Below are 15,592 nucleotides of genomic sequence, written 5' to 3' on the forward strand. Positions count from 1 at the left end.
GCAAATGGTCAATTTGCCGTCTCCTCTCTCCACCCTGTACCAAAGCCTCACTGGGCCAAATATATCATCCTGCCTCTCTTAAGCTCACTGGCAGTCTTCTCAAAAGATGCCTGGATGGGCCATCAAAACCACACCGAGAGCACTTGGCAGGCTTAAGAAGAAAGAAAAAACAGCTTCAAAGCTTTTCAGGATGGGAATGCGAGTCGCTTTTGAAGGGGAGACAGTCAGGTAGGAGAGGGGACATGCAAACGAGCGCTGGTTTATTCATGAGATGCAAATCACAGGCAGATCGCTTTCAACTGTTCCCAAGGCAGCTGTGCGGCGTTCCTGCTTCAACCCAAAGCATCTGATCTCAATATGCTGCATCGAAGGGGTGGCAAGCCCCCCTCGAAGCAAGGAAGCTGCGGCACCCACAAGCAGAAAAAGGCTGCCGGGCCAAATCAACAGGATGAAGGACCTGTTCCCGTTTCATCTCCCTCGATGGGTGAACATGTCACCCCTGCGGCACACAGCCAGCTGCTCCCCGTCTGAACCATCTGCCGGCCAACTTGGGAATGAACCCAGGAAGCTGCTTATACCAAGGCAAACCTGTGGCCCATCTAGACCAGTGCTGTCTTCGCTGGCTGGCAGCAACTGCGCACCAGGGTTTCCTGCAGGGGGCATTCCCAGCTCTACCTGGTTGTGCTCGTAGGGATTTCACCTGGGACCTTCTGCATGCAAATTATTGATTCCACTGCATTTTGATCTTAACATTTCCTCCAAGGTGGTGTACATGGCTCGCCCCCTCCTCTCTCCCCACAACCACCCTGCAAGGTAGGCGAGGCTGAGAGAAGGCAACAACTGGTCCAAGGTCACCCAGCGAGCTTCACGGCGTGGGAATTTGAACCCTGCTCTCCCAGGGCCGAGTCTAACATGCTAAGCACTGCACCGTTTCAGCAAAAGCAGAGACTTCTGGCCTATTGAGATCGCCAAGGAGGGCTGGAAATGGCCCTTGCCAGAAACCCAGCGGAGCTGCTGCCAGCCAGTGTAGACAGTACAGTGGGCTTGATTCAGTATACGGGGATTTCCTGTCTTAAAGGGCAAGCTGCAGCTCAGAACACCTGCTCTGCATCTAGAATGTCCCTGGTTTTTTGTGCAGGTGGGGCTAAGGAAAGATCCCCTTCCGTCTGAAACCCCGGAGAACTACTTGCTGCCAGTCAATAGTACTGTCATTTTTTCAGCTTGGTGCTGGGGACTTTCGTACAGGCAAACACAATGATTCAAATATCCCCCTTTTAATCTCCAAAATAAAAAACCAGCCCCTGCAACAACAACAAAAGACATCATGCAGGTCATCTGTGGAAGACCTATCGCAGTGGGATTTTACTGCAGGAAAGGAGAGAGGAAGATGCAGAGAGCAGGCTCTGAGAAGGTACCATCTAGAAAGGGCAAATGTCAAGAGAAAATAATGGCGCCAGAGGCTGGAATGTTTCAGCATCACGGACCACAAAATGGTGCTGGAGGTTATTCTGTTTATTAAAAAGGGACAGCGTGACCTTTTTTTTTTGCATTTACTCCTACCCATCTGTGCCAAATCCTGGCCACACAACACCCCACCCCTCGATGGGGCTTTTCTGTTGACTTGTGGCTACCATGGGTAAGAGAGAGTGGGGCAAGTGACCTTCATGCTTGGAAAGGCTTTCATAGTATAAGAGGCAGCTTTTTTGCTTCATCCACACACAGCAGTTTGTAACTCAGGCTGACAAACCATTGACGCAGGACAACAGGGATGAGAGAAGCTGCTTCCTTCCGCCTTTCAGGCGTGATCTTTGCCTTGGGTATGTATATGCATGTTGCTTACACCACCCAAAACATTTTCCTGGAAAGTGCAGGAAACACAAAACAGTTACGGTAACTCCAATCGGCAAGGTACAACAGATCCTGGCAGAAGGCAAGCTTGCACTCCCAGCAGCAGCACAAAACAGCCACCAGAATAAGTCGTGTCATTTTGATTTTTGCTCAAGCATCTCGGCAGCACATGAGCCACTCTTCATGCATGCAATCCGCTACTAGGATGGAGTGATTAAGAGACTTGTCTGGAGGCAAGTCACCTTGTCACCTACAACCAACAAGCAGAAACGAAATCAGCCTTTCCCTCAATGTTTGAATACAACTCCCACCAGGCCCAGACATTGTTGGCCTCCATCCGTCTCAAGAGACAATGGAGTGGTCCTTTGAGGGTGAAGTCAAACCATTGGGAGAGTTACAGCGGCTACTGTGGCTGTAGAAACCGATGCAGGAGAGGCCCGTTTTATTGCAGGTGGGGAGAATTTTGCTGCTACAGGTACACCATGCCATTTCTTCTCTCTACGCCCCTCCTAGGAGTCATTCTTCCTCTACTCAGTTGTGGATACACAACCGGACTGCCTGTCTCCAGGCACTGCAGTCGTCTGCAAGGGATTCTCATACAGGAGTGTTAATGTTGCCAAGACTTCATTGTCATGTTTGCAGACATATTTGCAATGCAGTCTTGGTTGCATCACAGATATACCAGGGACATATAATAGAGGCAGCTGGATCAGGCAAGTGGCTCATCTAGTCCAGCATCATCTTATCACAGCGGCTGACCAGATACCCCAATGGGGAGAACTCCGTATGCAGGACCTGAGCACAAGAGCCTGCTCCTCTTCTGTGGTTTCCAGCAAGCGGTATTCAGAAGCATCACTGTCTCCAACCACAGAGGCAGAGCATTGCCATTAAAGTCATCTAGGTTGGTGGCCATCACTGCTTCCTGTGGCAGGGAGTTCCATAGTTTACACTGCGTGAACAGTTACAATATTCAGCTCTGTTGGATGTCCATGAATTCTAGTGTTATGAGAGAGGGAGAAAAACTCTTATCTATTCACTTTATTTTCTCTATCTCTTTCTAGGCCATGCATAATTTTATAAACTTCTATCATGTTGCCTCTTACTCGTCTTTTCTCTAAATTAAAAGGTCCAAAATGTTCCAACCTTTCCTCACAGGGGTGTCACCCCCTTCCCTTGACCATTTCGGGTGCGCTTTTCTGAACAATATACTATTTCGAAAAGCTAGCCTGCAGTTTCTTAGAGAAGGCAGCTCATACTTAACTCACTACTAGGCTTTGCGATTTTTATTCCAATGTTAACAAAACCACAACTTCAGTGTGCTAAATTCTGTCAGTGAGCAATGCCTGAGGCTACCTCATAAATTTGTGTGTGTGTGAGGGGGAATAAATGCATTTCATGACAACGGGGAGAAAACAAGCAGGGAAGTTGTAGCTTCAATGCCTTAAGCTTCACCGGTGTGTCTTCAAGTGAGATACGAGTCAAGCCAGCATAAGGGTTGATGACAATCAACAGTGTGTGTGTGTGTGTGTGTGTGTGTGTGTGTGTGTGTGTGTGTGTGTAGCTCTTAAACCTCAATTTTAGAAGAAAAACAGAAAGAAGTTGTCATGACTGGTTGATAAGGAATCTATAAAAGTGCAGGGGGGAAAGAAAATACCTGAGCAGGCAAGTGAAAAAAAGACACACGTTTTATATGCAATACAGTACAAATAAGGTAAGACTGACCATGTGGACACACTTTTAATAAGGCTCTGAAAACTAGTCCAAAAACATTTTGCAAGTGTGGACGAAGAAGAGGGTCCCAAGCATGAGGAGTGAGGCTTGAGCCCATTTCCCCTGCTGAGCTGCGACCGGCAGAAATGGTGGTTTGGTACAATTTAGGCATCACTCGTGTGTCAGTCTCCATCTCTCTCTCTCTCTCTCACTCAGTATGCACACATATATACAAGCACAGCATGGTCGATCGGTCTTCCTTGTGAATTAAGACACACTCTGCCCCACCCCCCATCAAGGAAATATTACGAAACCCGGAAAGGGGGGTGGGTAGGTGGTGGGGGAAGTAAATGGAAAATAAAAATATCAGAACTCCCAGGGGCTAGATGTCCATGCATCGCTGCTTTCCATCTAGAACAATTAAGACCACTTCTGGGCCTGACTTCTGAAAGGAAGGAGGAGGAAATGGAGATGGAGAGAAAGGCAGGCTGCTCTATAAAGCACTCACAACGGCAGACTGAATTATTACTGTTAACTCTTTACCTTGGGAAAGAATAAGATTGTTCAGCGCCACGTTTCGCCTCTTTAAAAAGAAAGACCCAGGGCTGTTCACTGGATCCAAAGCCAGCACGAAGGTAGACCCAGAACGAACCTCAACGCCCCCCACTCCCATAGCCCCAGCTGGAAAACCTTGCCAATTTCGCAGGCTCCCTCTCCTGCCTTCCCCGGAACAGCAAATTGAGATAGTATAGTAGGACCACCAATTTTACAGCTCTCTGTTACAAAAGGGAAAATGAACTTCTCACACCCTTCCAAAATGCAAAAGCTCCCCCCCCCCCGCCCGACGGTTGTGCAGGACCATTATCATTTTTCAAAGCTCTTTTGGATATGTGTCAGAAGGTCTAAGGAAGCGTTTGTGCATTGCTCCCCACTCCAAAGAAAAAGGCAGGCAAGTGTGGGGGGCGGGGGCGGGGGCGGGGAGACTCTGCCTCCACTCGCACCAAAGTCTCACTTGAGCTCCTGGGCAACTGGGTCAATCTGGCAGGGCTGAAAACTAGGGCTTCCCTCCACCAGAGAAAGTGGTCCAAAATAAATCAAGTTATTCCCGAGAATAATTCACTATGATTAATTATCAGGGGCCCATCTTAATATGTTGGAAGTGAAGTCTTAAACAAAAGCAAAACAAAACAAAACAGGAGGGCATTGTTTTTTGATAACAGGCTGAATAAGTGCCTCTCTCCCCATACCCATCCCAAACCTCAGGCTTTTAGAAAGGGATTTTGCAGGCTGTTCAATCCTGGGGGGCATATCTATGAAGTGCCAGAGGAAGCCAAGGGCTACTGGAAACAGAAAACCCTGCAAGTTCACAAAAGACCTCTGCCAGGGAGCCGAACACCTGCCTCGCTGAAAGAGCAGATCCAGAAATGAAGGTCGCAGGAGGGGAGGTGGGGGAGATCTGATGCTGCAGCAAGCCGACCCTTCTTCCTCTGCAGGGGGGAAACGGAGAGGTGCAGCCATGAAACCGCTCAACGCTCCACCTCTGTTGTACTAGGCCAGAAGCTCTCCTCCGAAGAACAGCTCTTTCTCTCTCTCTCTCCTGCAGCGCAAGTGTGTTAGGGGGCCAAGGCCCTTCAGAATGGAGTCCCACCTCCAGGAAGGGGGCTGGGCGGCTGGCTGGTCTTTTTGAAGTCCACTTTTCCTGGAATGCCCAGCCAGAGCCCAAACTCATCTCCCTACACCCCAGTTACTTCTGCTGCTGGCGCGGTTGTCGAAAAACATTAGTGTCCAAGGAGACCGGTACCTGGAGAGTAAATGGAAGGGGGAGGGGGAAATTTGGAAAGGCGGGGGGGGGGGGAGAAAGCTTAGAAGAGAGCAAAACACGGTGGCAGGTAAAAATAAGGCTGGAGGGAAGAGAAAACAAAGCCTACCTTTAAATCCCTCTTCAGGCATGCAGACTGCAAAGGAAAGCAAACAGGTCAAGGTACATTCTGAGGTGTGGAGGTTAGGGTCAGAGGAAGCTGCCTTGTACAGAGTTAGACCATTGGCCCTTCTAGTTCAATATTGCCCACAGTGGCTCTCCTGGTTTTCAGGCAGAGAGACTCTCCCAGTCCCAAGTGGAGATGACGACTGAATGCTGGGTACTTCGACATGCCAAGCAGATGCTCTACCGAGCTACAGCTCCCCACAAGCTTCAATAACGTCTTCTTGGCAGCTTTCCCTGACACTTGGGAGGGGGGGGGTGACCAGGGTCTCGTTCCCACCCCTTGACAACCATGTGAGTCAGTCTCAGACTGGACCCTTTGCTCCAGTTACCACCTCCTGCCTCCCCACTCCAATAGGTAAAAATGACCAGGCGGGAAGAAGCAGGGATTATTCCAGAGGAGCGTTTGTGTGCAAACTTCTCCTTACCTTGCATTACATCATCTATTGCTGCATAGTCCACAATTGGTTCATCTGCCTGTCGGAAGAAGGGGGAAAGGGAGACATGAGAAGAGGAGCCCTATTAAGCCAATTTGGCTCATGTGCTTCCAAAAGAGAGACAAGGCCTCCTGCTCCATGTCACCAGACGACATTTCCAGGCCAAACACTCCAGAATAAAAGCAAAGAAACAAGGCGGTTCGTCCCCTTTTGGGAACCTGGCTTGAACTGTTCACAGCTGTGGCAAGGAGGGCTGTAGGGTGGCTTATCCCTACTGACTTTTTATAAAGGTGTCTGCAATAGCTTCAGACAAGAAAGGGGCTGGTCCACTTAATTATCTCTGTCAACAGGAGTTGACCACTAGCCAGCCACCTTTTCCTCCCAGAAGTCAAAACCAGCACTTACTTCCAGTGGCTCTTCTTCAACCACTGTTTTGAAGTTAAAGGAGATCAAGGCAGCCCAAAGATCCAAATAGAGTTACAGACCGGGGCGGGCGGGGGAGATGACAAGTTAAGGTAGTGTGTTCTTGCCTTCCTTTTTGCGGGGGAAGGGGGGATCTGAGCCCAGGCCAAAATAAGGCCTCAGGTGGGCACTATGACCAGTCAGGGATGGATGGATGGATGGATGAATGGATGAATGAATGCAGGAAGGGGTAACTGGTGATCCCCAAAGTGTTGGTCTACAAATCCCATCAGCCCCTGCTCAGCCAACATGAAAGCATACAAACAGCCCTGCTAGATCAAGCCAATAGCCCATTTTGCCCAGTCTCCTGTTCTCACAATGGCTGACCAGATGGCGCAATGGGAAACACACAAGCAGAACCAGAGTGCAACAGAAACACTCTCTTCCTGTGATTCCCAGTAACTAATATTCTGAAGCCCTGTTGCCTCCAGCAGTTGAGACAGAGCATTGCTATTGTGGATAGTAGCCATTGATATGGTCCCTGCCCCTGAATTTCCTAGTGAAAAGTAGGTAGGCTGGAAGTTTTTGGTACAGAGAGAGCCAGATTGCATTGCGGCACACAACCACTGGCCTTGCTATCTTGGCGGAAGGAGAGCCACACCTAGCGGCAAGCAACTCTCCCGGCTTACCTTTAATAAAACAACGGACTCCGGAGTGACTCCGAGGCTGCCAAGCGTCGCCGAGTCGTCGGTGAGTACTGCCCCATCAATCGACAGGTTCTGGTCGAAAGGAGCAACGGAGAAGGCGTGCATGATCTGTGTGCCAAAATGAGGGGCAGAAAGCGCAACAGTTGCAGGCAGCAAAACAAACACAGGTGGCTTTTAAGAAATACGACACCCAAGTGCTTCTCCACACAGCAAAAAGTTGAGGCATGCTGCTTCCTCCGTTTCTCTCCCTCTCTTGCCCCGATCTGTCACCTCCGCTTTGTCCCTTTCAGCCCCAACCCACAGCCAATGGGGCACTCCTCTGCTCCCCCCCACTCTCACTTCAGGTGGTTGGGGGGGAGGAGGAGGATACAATATCTTAAAATAAGATCACAGATCTTAAAAGAGTGATCAGAACCATCAAGGTGAGCATCACCCTTTCTCTTTTCCCACTGGATGGCCATCTGTCAGGGATGCTTTAGCTGCAATCCCTTGGAGATCATGTCCATCTCTACAATTCTATGATTCTACGGATTCCCAAGTATAGCTTTAGGGGAGGAAGGAGGCCTCCCCACGCCAACCGCCAGGACTCAGGGAAGCCACCTCCAGGGCTCAGGGCGAAGTCCGCCTCACCTGAATTTTCAGGTCTTTCAACGTCTGGTTCGCCGACACCAGGAGGGCTTTCTCCCCGCGGACCTTCCTGTGCCGCGTGCTCCGGCGGATCCCCTGCTTTTGGTAAACGATGTAGTTTGGGTGCGACATTTTCTGCCGTTTTGTGTTGCTGTTGGCCTGGAAGCAGGAAGGCGGCTCATTGGACTCGACTGCCAGAGCGGCAGGTTTGTTTCCTGACTTAGCAAACAAAATCCCTACTCCCATCCCCACCCCATGTTCTTATCTAAGAGGCTCTAATGAATTGCAATACCAGACTTGGGGAACCTGTGTGTAGCCCTCGAGATTCTGTCCAACTTCCAAGTCCCATGAACCTTCAGCCAACTGGAACTGGCCACACATTTTTAAGAACTGAAGAGCCCTGCAGCTGGATCCCGCCAAAGCGGACCCAGCTAGTCCAGCCTCCTGTTCTCAGTGTGGCCAACCAGGTGCCCATTATGGGAAGCCGGGAAGCAGGACCCAAGAACAAGAGCCCTCTCCCTTCCCCAGGTTTCCAGCATCTAGTCTTCAGAAGCATTGCTGCTTCTGACTGCGGAGGCCACCCAAGTTGGTGGTCATCCCTGCCTCCTGTGGGAGAGAGTTCCGCAGTTTAAGCACATGCTTTTAAGTCTGGCCTCAAATCGTGTGCTTCGACCACTTGCTTTCAGCGGCTCCAGGGTGCAGAGATGAGGAGCGAGGTCACAATCTACAGAGGCCCAGGAGGAGGAACAAATGATCTTAAAACAAAAAAATGGTGACCAAGGACATACCTGATTAAAATCTGGATCCTGCTCCCCTTCCAGGCGGGCCTCCTCTCGCTCCTCCTCTGCCTCAGAGCTGCTCATGTTCAGCTCTGGGGCGGCATCCTTCATGACCTGGACATGGCATCAGACGCAAGGGGAAAACAAAGGAAAGGGGAAAACAGCACACCTGTAAGTCGCCTTTAGAAAAAAGGAAAAGGCACCCGAAGTCAGAGGTTGTCAGGAGTTCACCGCAGCCACAGAAGGCTCAAAAACATGAGAGTTGCGTCATAAGGCTGCTGGTAGATGCTGGTCTCTAGCTCAAGATTGGGCAAGGAGAAATCTGTGTGTGTATCTGTGTATATGTCTGAGTCTCTCTCTCTCTCTCTCTCTCTCTCTCTCTCTCTCTCTCTCTCTCTCTCTCTCTGTGTGTGTGTGTGTGTGTTTGTGTGTGTGTGTGTCTGAGTGAAATAGAGAGGATTTGACTAAGTGGTTGTGCTGTGGTCTAAACCAGAGAGCCTGGGGCTTGCTGATCAGAAGATCGGTGGTTTGAATCCCCACGACGGGGTGAGCTCCCATTGCTCGGTCCCTGCTCCTGCCAACCTAGCAGTTTGAAAGCATGTCAAAGTGCAAGTAGATAAATAGGCACCGCTTGAGCGGGAAGGTAAACGGAGTTTCTGTGCGATGCTCTGGTTCACCAGAAGCGGCTTAGTCATGCTGGCTACTTGATACAGAAGCTGTACACCGGCTCCCTTGGCCTATAGAGCGAGATGAGCATGCAACCCCAGAGTCATCCGCGCCTGGGTCTAATGATCAGGGGTACCCTTACCTTTTATGTATTTGACTACAAAATATGAAGCCTAATCAGCTTTGGGGACTTGCTTTGAGATAAGATCTTGCAACACCAAAGGCCCACAAGCACACCTGATCTTCTAGCAATGGCCTGTTCACCCAAATTGACTGCTTCGCTATTCCCTCCATTGCTTCCACTGTCGCTGTCTTTCAATTCTCTCCCCGCTCCCTAGGTGTTAAAAATACAGGACACAAACGGCATGGAAGCCTAGATCAGATCTTCCCTGCCAAGAGCGACCCTTGGCAAGAACCAGCCCGATTGCAGCCGTTCTGTTATGCTGGCCAAGGTGATGCTGTTTGCCCTTCAACATGCTCTGTTCCCCGACACAAACAAACCCCTCTGCCCTTTTGCAACAGCAGCAGCTGCAGAGGAAGAAGATCCTGCATGCAGCCTCTCCAGAAACCTGCTCAACAGGATCTTGTGACCTTCCCACACTAGGACTTAATATTCTGCTGGGATCAGCTGGTTCCCAGCACTTTGGCGGAAACACCAGGACATATGTCAGAAGAGGGGAGAGTCATCATGTATTCCTGAGGTGGGTGGGCATCTTTCGGCAGCTCCCTGAAGTTCCCCCAGGACCATATAAAGCTGGGGAAGGGCTGAGCCTCAGTGTCCTGGGTTCAAACCCATTGAGGCTGGGAAAGACCCTGGAGAGTCATTGCTGCCAGTCAGTGTAGATAATGCTGACCTAGATGACCCCAACGATCTGGATCAGCATAAGGTATAAGGAAATTTCCTATTCAAACCAGCCCTTTACTCAGAACCATGAGGACTAGAAATCTGGCTTTGTTTACAAGAGGAGTGCTTTGCATGCAGAAGGCCCCAGAGAAAACTCTCCCCACGTTCTTATAGCTTGAGACTCCATCTCCAACCAAGGAAGCACACAAGCTTGACAAACACCTTTCGTTTGCTTCCCCCTGCTCAGCTGTTCAGAGATATACTGCCATTGGCCATGGAGGTTCCATTGCAGCTCAACAGTCCCTCCCCAACGTTTCACCTAAGAAGTTCCTGAAGTCCATATGCCAGTGGCCCCGACAGGATTGTGCTGTAACAGAGAACTCAATGAAGGCTGGGATATCCCAGTTGGTAGAGCATGAGACTCTTAATCTCAGGTTAACTGGTTCAAGCCCCACATTGGGCAAAAGATTCCTGCATTGCAGGGGGTTGGACTAGAGGATTATCGTGGTCCCTTCCAACTATGATTCTATGAAGGCCAGAGAAGGAAGGAGGGATTAGGCCAGAACTATGAAGCAGATGGCGCTGTGGGTTAAACCACAGAGCCTAGGACTTGCTGATCAGAAGGTCAGCAGTTCGAATCCCCGTGACGGGGTGAGCTCCCGTTGCTTGGTCCCTGCTCCTGCCAACCTAGCAGTTCGAAAGCACATCAAAGTGCAAGTAGATAAATAGGTACCGTTCCAGCGGGAAGGTAAACGGCGTTTCCGTGCACTGCTCTGGTTCGCCAGAAGCGGCTTTGTCATGCTGGCCACATGACCCAGAAGCTGTACGCTGGCTCCCTCAGCCAATAAAGCGAAATGAGTGCCGCAACCCCAGAGTCGGTCACGACTGGACCTAATGGTCAGGGGTCCCTTTACCTTTACCTTATGAAGCAGAGAGAGACAGAGAGAGAGTGCACAAAGGAGAATACGCAGGGGTGGGGTGGACAGAGTCTCTCTACCTTTTTGTTGTCCACCACTTTCCGCACATAGATGGTGGCCTGGGCATATTCCCTCAGGTCCCTCTGCTGCTGGCACAAGAGCCCTTCTCTGCATTCTGAGCACAGCTCTGAAAGGTTGGGGAGCAAAGAAAGGGAAAAGGCCGATGAACTACCAGCGGGGTCTGGTTCTACAAAGACCAAGCACTTTGGGCAATGTCACTAAACCAAGAACAACCACAAGCCTTTATTTACTTATACACACACACACACACACACACACACACAAAAGTACAGATCTTTCAGAGGTAATCTTCATTTCTTCTTCATGTACAGTGGTACCTTGGGTTACATACGCTTCAGGTTACAAACGCTTCAGGTTACAGACTCTGCTAACCCAGAAATAGTACCTCGGGTTAAGAACTTTGCTTCAGGATGAGAATAGAAATTGTGCTCTGGCGGCGTGGCGGCAGTGGGAGGCCCCATTAGTTAAAGTGGTGCTTCAGGTTAAGAACAGTTTCAGGTTAAGAACGGACCTCCGGAACGAATTAAGTACTTAACCTGAGGTACCACTGTAATTATTTTTACAGTGGTACCTCTGGATGCGAACAGGATCCGTTCTGGAGCCCCGTTCGCATCCTGAAGCGAACGTAACACGCGCATGACGTCATTTTGAGCGTCTGCGCATGTGCGAGCGCTGAAACCTGGAAGTAACACGCTCTGTTACTTCCGGGTTGCCACGGAGCGCAACCCAAAAATGTTTTTCCTGAAGCGTATTCATCCCGAGGTATGACTGTATTTATTTCTTTTTTCTTTTGATAAAAGTAAGAATCATAAATAAATAGGAAAAAAAATGTGCACTCCACCCCAATCCATTTCATTGTAACTATCCAACCTCCCAAAATTTCAACGCCTCTTGTGATGGTTTGACCCCTTCCCGTTTTAACAGTACCAATTCTACAAACACCTTCCATAATTTCTCCTGCGTATTCCCCATCTTACCTTAGTGGCACATGCTAATTTATCATTAATAGCTACATCCCACACCTCTTTATACCATTATTCCATTTTATATTCTACTTGCCCCTTCCACTTCCTAGTTATCATAATTTTTGTAGCTGTCAATAAATTTGTGAGCAAGTCCTTCATAACCTGCGAACCTTCCACTCCATTGTGAATGATAATAATGCTACCTCAATATGGCTTACAACCCAGACCAGTACCAAAATCCTACAGCATACAGTATGTTCTGTATTGTATAAATTCATATCCATGTTATTATTATCCATTACCCATTTGATTCCTGTAATAAAGGAAGTAGAAAAACAACTAATAACAAAACAGCTGCAATAACAGGAAACCAGCATATTATAATATAGCTGGTTCAAATCTGAAGTGGGTTTGGGGTACATGCAGAAATCCCTTTATGACGTCTTATCATCCTATATTTCATTGGTTCTGAATTTGCTTTTAGTTATACTTTTTTGCATTTTAAGGTGTCTTCTGTATTGTTAGTCGCACCAAAAGATCAATGAAAAATCACTATAAAACATAAAATTCTAAAGCCGCTAGAAATTTTACAAAGAACGCTGCTTGCAGCTTATATGTGAAATAGGAACCAGCCGCAAATATATATACTCTGGCTCTACGAAAACGTCTTTGTTCCATCTCCAAAGCGCAGGGGTTGGGCGGGAGAAGCTGTCATCTCTGAAGCACAGCAGCTGCCTGAAATAATTTTTGGCCCAACGCTCACATAATGCAAGTTAATGGTCTTGTGCACAACCTCAGCATGGAACACAGCCCAGGCAGTCGGGCATGTCTGCAGGTCATCTAAAAATAAAAGTGGAATACCTGAGCTTGCAGCCACCTGCAGAAAAAGCAAATGCCAGAACCGAGTGGGAAGAGAAGAACATAGTGTGGAGTTCGCACAAGCCAGTGATTTTTTTTAATGTTTATTTTTTGAGGTGGGGGGGACAGAGGAAACTTGCTTGCTTACTCACCAGGTTCGGTGATGAAGAGCGGTGCTTCGGGGCTGGCGTCCGCGGGCTGCCTCCGGATGACTCGAATGGCATAGTCCACCACGAACAGCTTTTGGATCTTCTCCCACTCGCTGGGCCATATCAGAGCTATACTGTGCAAAGAAGCAGAACATGCTGCCTTACTTGGAAAGGGGAGGGCGGCCTCCCTCTTTCCACAACACTCCAGACCACATGCATTGAAAGCAGCAGGGAAGGGGATCCCAGTTAAATAAGTGCTTTCGAAAAGCCTCAGCAAACACCACCCTGGTTGGTTGGTTGGTTGGTTGGTTGGTTGAATGAATGAATTGAATGAATGCAGGCTGCTTGCCCATGTGAGCCTTCATTCTGGAGGTGGCTGCCTGCTATTTATTCAGAATCTTGAGGACTAGAAACTTGCTTTTTTAAGATCAGCAGCAGAGCACCTGCCTCACAGGTCCCAGGTTCTATTCCATGCAGCATCTGAATGTAGGGGCTGAGGGAGGAAAGGCCCTGCCTCAGACCCTGGATAACCCTGCCTGCCAGTGCAGACAATACTGAGCTAGACAGGTCAAGGGATCTGAGATGGCAGCTCCCCGAGTTCCTAAGCTGGGCAGCCGCGCACTGAACTGCAACCCATGCAAATCCACCTCACTGCTGCTTACCACCCCCACTCCCCACCCCCCCCCAAAAATACCTGAAAAAGAGATGCAACTACTGAACGGAAGCAACTCACAGTTTAGAATCGTCTTTGGTCATGGAGGCAAACGTGAACATCAGGCCGCCATGTGGACAGAGAAGATCCCGGTTCCCGACCGAGGAGACGGGGCTGCAACGTGTAGGCCGCCTGGTTGAAGGTCAGAAGAAGAGGCAGAGATGGCAGGCATTGCATAGCAAAAGCCCTTCTGACAAGCAGGAAAGTAGGGTTGCTACTTTCAATTTATTTTAACCAGACTAGAAAGAGGGAGAACGTGTCAGGTGGAAGCAGAGGAGCCTTCCAGCTCCAATAAAAGGGGGAAGGGTCTCTAGGCTCCTGTTTCCATGCAGAAGGCCCCTGTTTTCAAGGACTAGCAAGAGAGATCTGGGGCTATGAAACAGAAGCTGTTTCACCCACTAGTCATAATGGCACCTGGCTGGGCATGTGGGCCTTTGGTTTGGCCCAGCAGCCAGACTCGCTCTCCCTTTGTCTTCTCACCTCACGAATTTCCTCCATTCTTCCACGAAGAACTTTGAGACGACGTACAGTTCGTCCACCTCCTGAAAGACAGTTTGCCAACTTTTGTGAATTTCAGACTTTCAGGGAGTTCCTTGTCCCCCTGCAGAACGTTATGTGGAGGGCATGAAAAGAGGAAGACTTCAACGGCTGCTTCCAATAGCCTTTCCCCTGCCGATTTAAAGTTCTACCCCCGAAACCATTGGTTAAAAGTTGCTGCCCAGAGGATTGTTTTCAGAAAAAGCCAAGCAGCATTCATCAGGCTTCCTGAGAAGGCTGTAAACAATCACTCGTAACCACGGCCTGTAGTTTGGTTTTGTGGGTTTACTTAGGAGGGGCTGAATGCATGCAGGCAGTGATGTCGCCTCTGGGCATTCAATTAGACTAGTCTTACCTGCCCTGGAGCCCTCCAAGAGTTCTCAACTACAGCTTCCATCAACCCACCCAGGGCTGATGGGGGTTGCAGACCAAAATATATTAGGGACAAGCTACTTAACCTAGGGCCTTCCTTTGCCCAGAGGACAGCGTATTCAAGGACAGTCACAAACTGTCGATTAATGATCTTCACCACAGGCACTACTGCCCAGACGCAGAAATAGAGAACTGGTTTGGGGGCTGCTGATTGGATCTCTACAATGCGGCTGAGAAGCAGCTCTCAGGAAAAAACCCTTCAGTGCCAGAGACAGAGGTGGCACCCCTGACTGATATACACGCATTCCCCCACTTAAGCGGGGGGGGTACGTTCCTGGACTCTGCACACAGAATTTATTTCATGGTGGCGCACGTAAATGCAGTTGCGCACGAGTGGATGCACATAACTGGGGCATGCCTGTATATTATACAGTGGTACCTCAGGTTACATACGCTTCAGGTTACAGACTCTGCTAACCCAGTGCTTCAGGTTAAGAACAGAAATCGTGCTCCAGCGGCACGGCAGCAGCAGGAGGCCCCATTAGCTAAAGTGGTGCTTCAGGTTAAGAACGGACCTCCAGAAGGAATTAAGTACTTAACCTGAGATACCGCTGTATGTAGTTTTTTAAGTCGATTTAGGTGTTTTTTATTTGGTTCCAAACTGCATTGTTTCGCGTCATCAGCAAGCCACCCTAGGAACTTTTGAGTGAACGGCAAATTATAAACCTAAATAATGCCGTATTGTTATGGGTTGTATTCAACTAAGCCCTACTCACAGTAGACCCCCTGAAGTTAATGAACATGAGCCATGTCCATTAAACCAGATATATTTGTAAAAATATTTGCAAACCACTGCGTCTAACTGTGTGGGGGTGGTGGTTTACAGCACTAAAAAGCATAAAACCATACAATAAAAAGCCATGTTAAGAAACAGAACTCAGTTAACCATTCTTAATTGCCTGCATTGGCCTGGCAGGATAGAAGTGGTTTCAGCAGGCGT

General features: G+C 49.0%; 1 protein-coding gene and 1 long non-coding RNA gene across 6 annotated transcripts in view; one reads left to right on the forward strand and one right to left on the reverse strand.

Annotated features, from left to right (window-relative positions):
• Window positions 1-2,904: 2,904 nt before the first annotated feature.
• On the forward strand, window positions 2,905-4,753 carry LOC309376645. The gene is made up of 2 exons (XR_014171260.1): window positions 2,905-3,375; window positions 3,410-4,753. It is a non-coding gene; the product is annotated as an uncharacterized lncRNA (long non-coding RNA).
• USP48 (ubiquitin specific peptidase 48) overlaps window positions 3,561-15,592 on the reverse strand; it is a 39,635-nt gene continuing 27,603 nt past the window's right edge. For 4 of the 5 annotated variants that reach the window (XM_081923119.1, XM_081923120.1, XM_081923121.1 and 1 more), the window contains 10 exons: window positions 14,164-14,225; window positions 13,705-13,815; window positions 12,975-13,105; window positions 10,999-11,105; window positions 8,501-8,605; window positions 7,716-7,871; window positions 7,068-7,193; window positions 5,968-6,016; window positions 5,487-5,513; window positions 3,561-5,359 (listed from right to left, as the gene is read on the reverse strand). In XM_081923119.1, the coding sequence (XP_081779245.1) occupies window positions 5,337-5,359; window positions 5,487-5,513; window positions 5,968-6,016; window positions 7,068-7,193; window positions 7,716-7,871; window positions 8,501-8,605; window positions 10,999-11,105; window positions 12,975-13,105; window positions 13,705-13,815; window positions 14,164-14,225 (897 nt within the window). In that variant the 3' untranslated portion in view covers window positions 3,561-5,336. Of the gene's footprint in view, window positions 5,360-5,486; window positions 5,514-5,967; window positions 6,017-7,067; window positions 7,194-7,715; window positions 7,872-8,500; window positions 8,606-10,998; window positions 11,106-12,974; window positions 13,106-13,704; window positions 13,816-14,163; window positions 14,226-15,592 lie in introns of those variants that run through there. The other variant, XR_014171256.1, reaches the window with a different exon arrangement.

The sequence above is a fragment of the Podarcis melisellensis genome (assembly GCF_964234715.1).
Source record: "Podarcis melisellensis genome assembly, chromosome: 8".
Classification (NCBI taxonomy): domain Eukaryota; kingdom Metazoa; phylum Chordata; class Lepidosauria; order Squamata; family Lacertidae; genus Podarcis; species Podarcis melisellensis.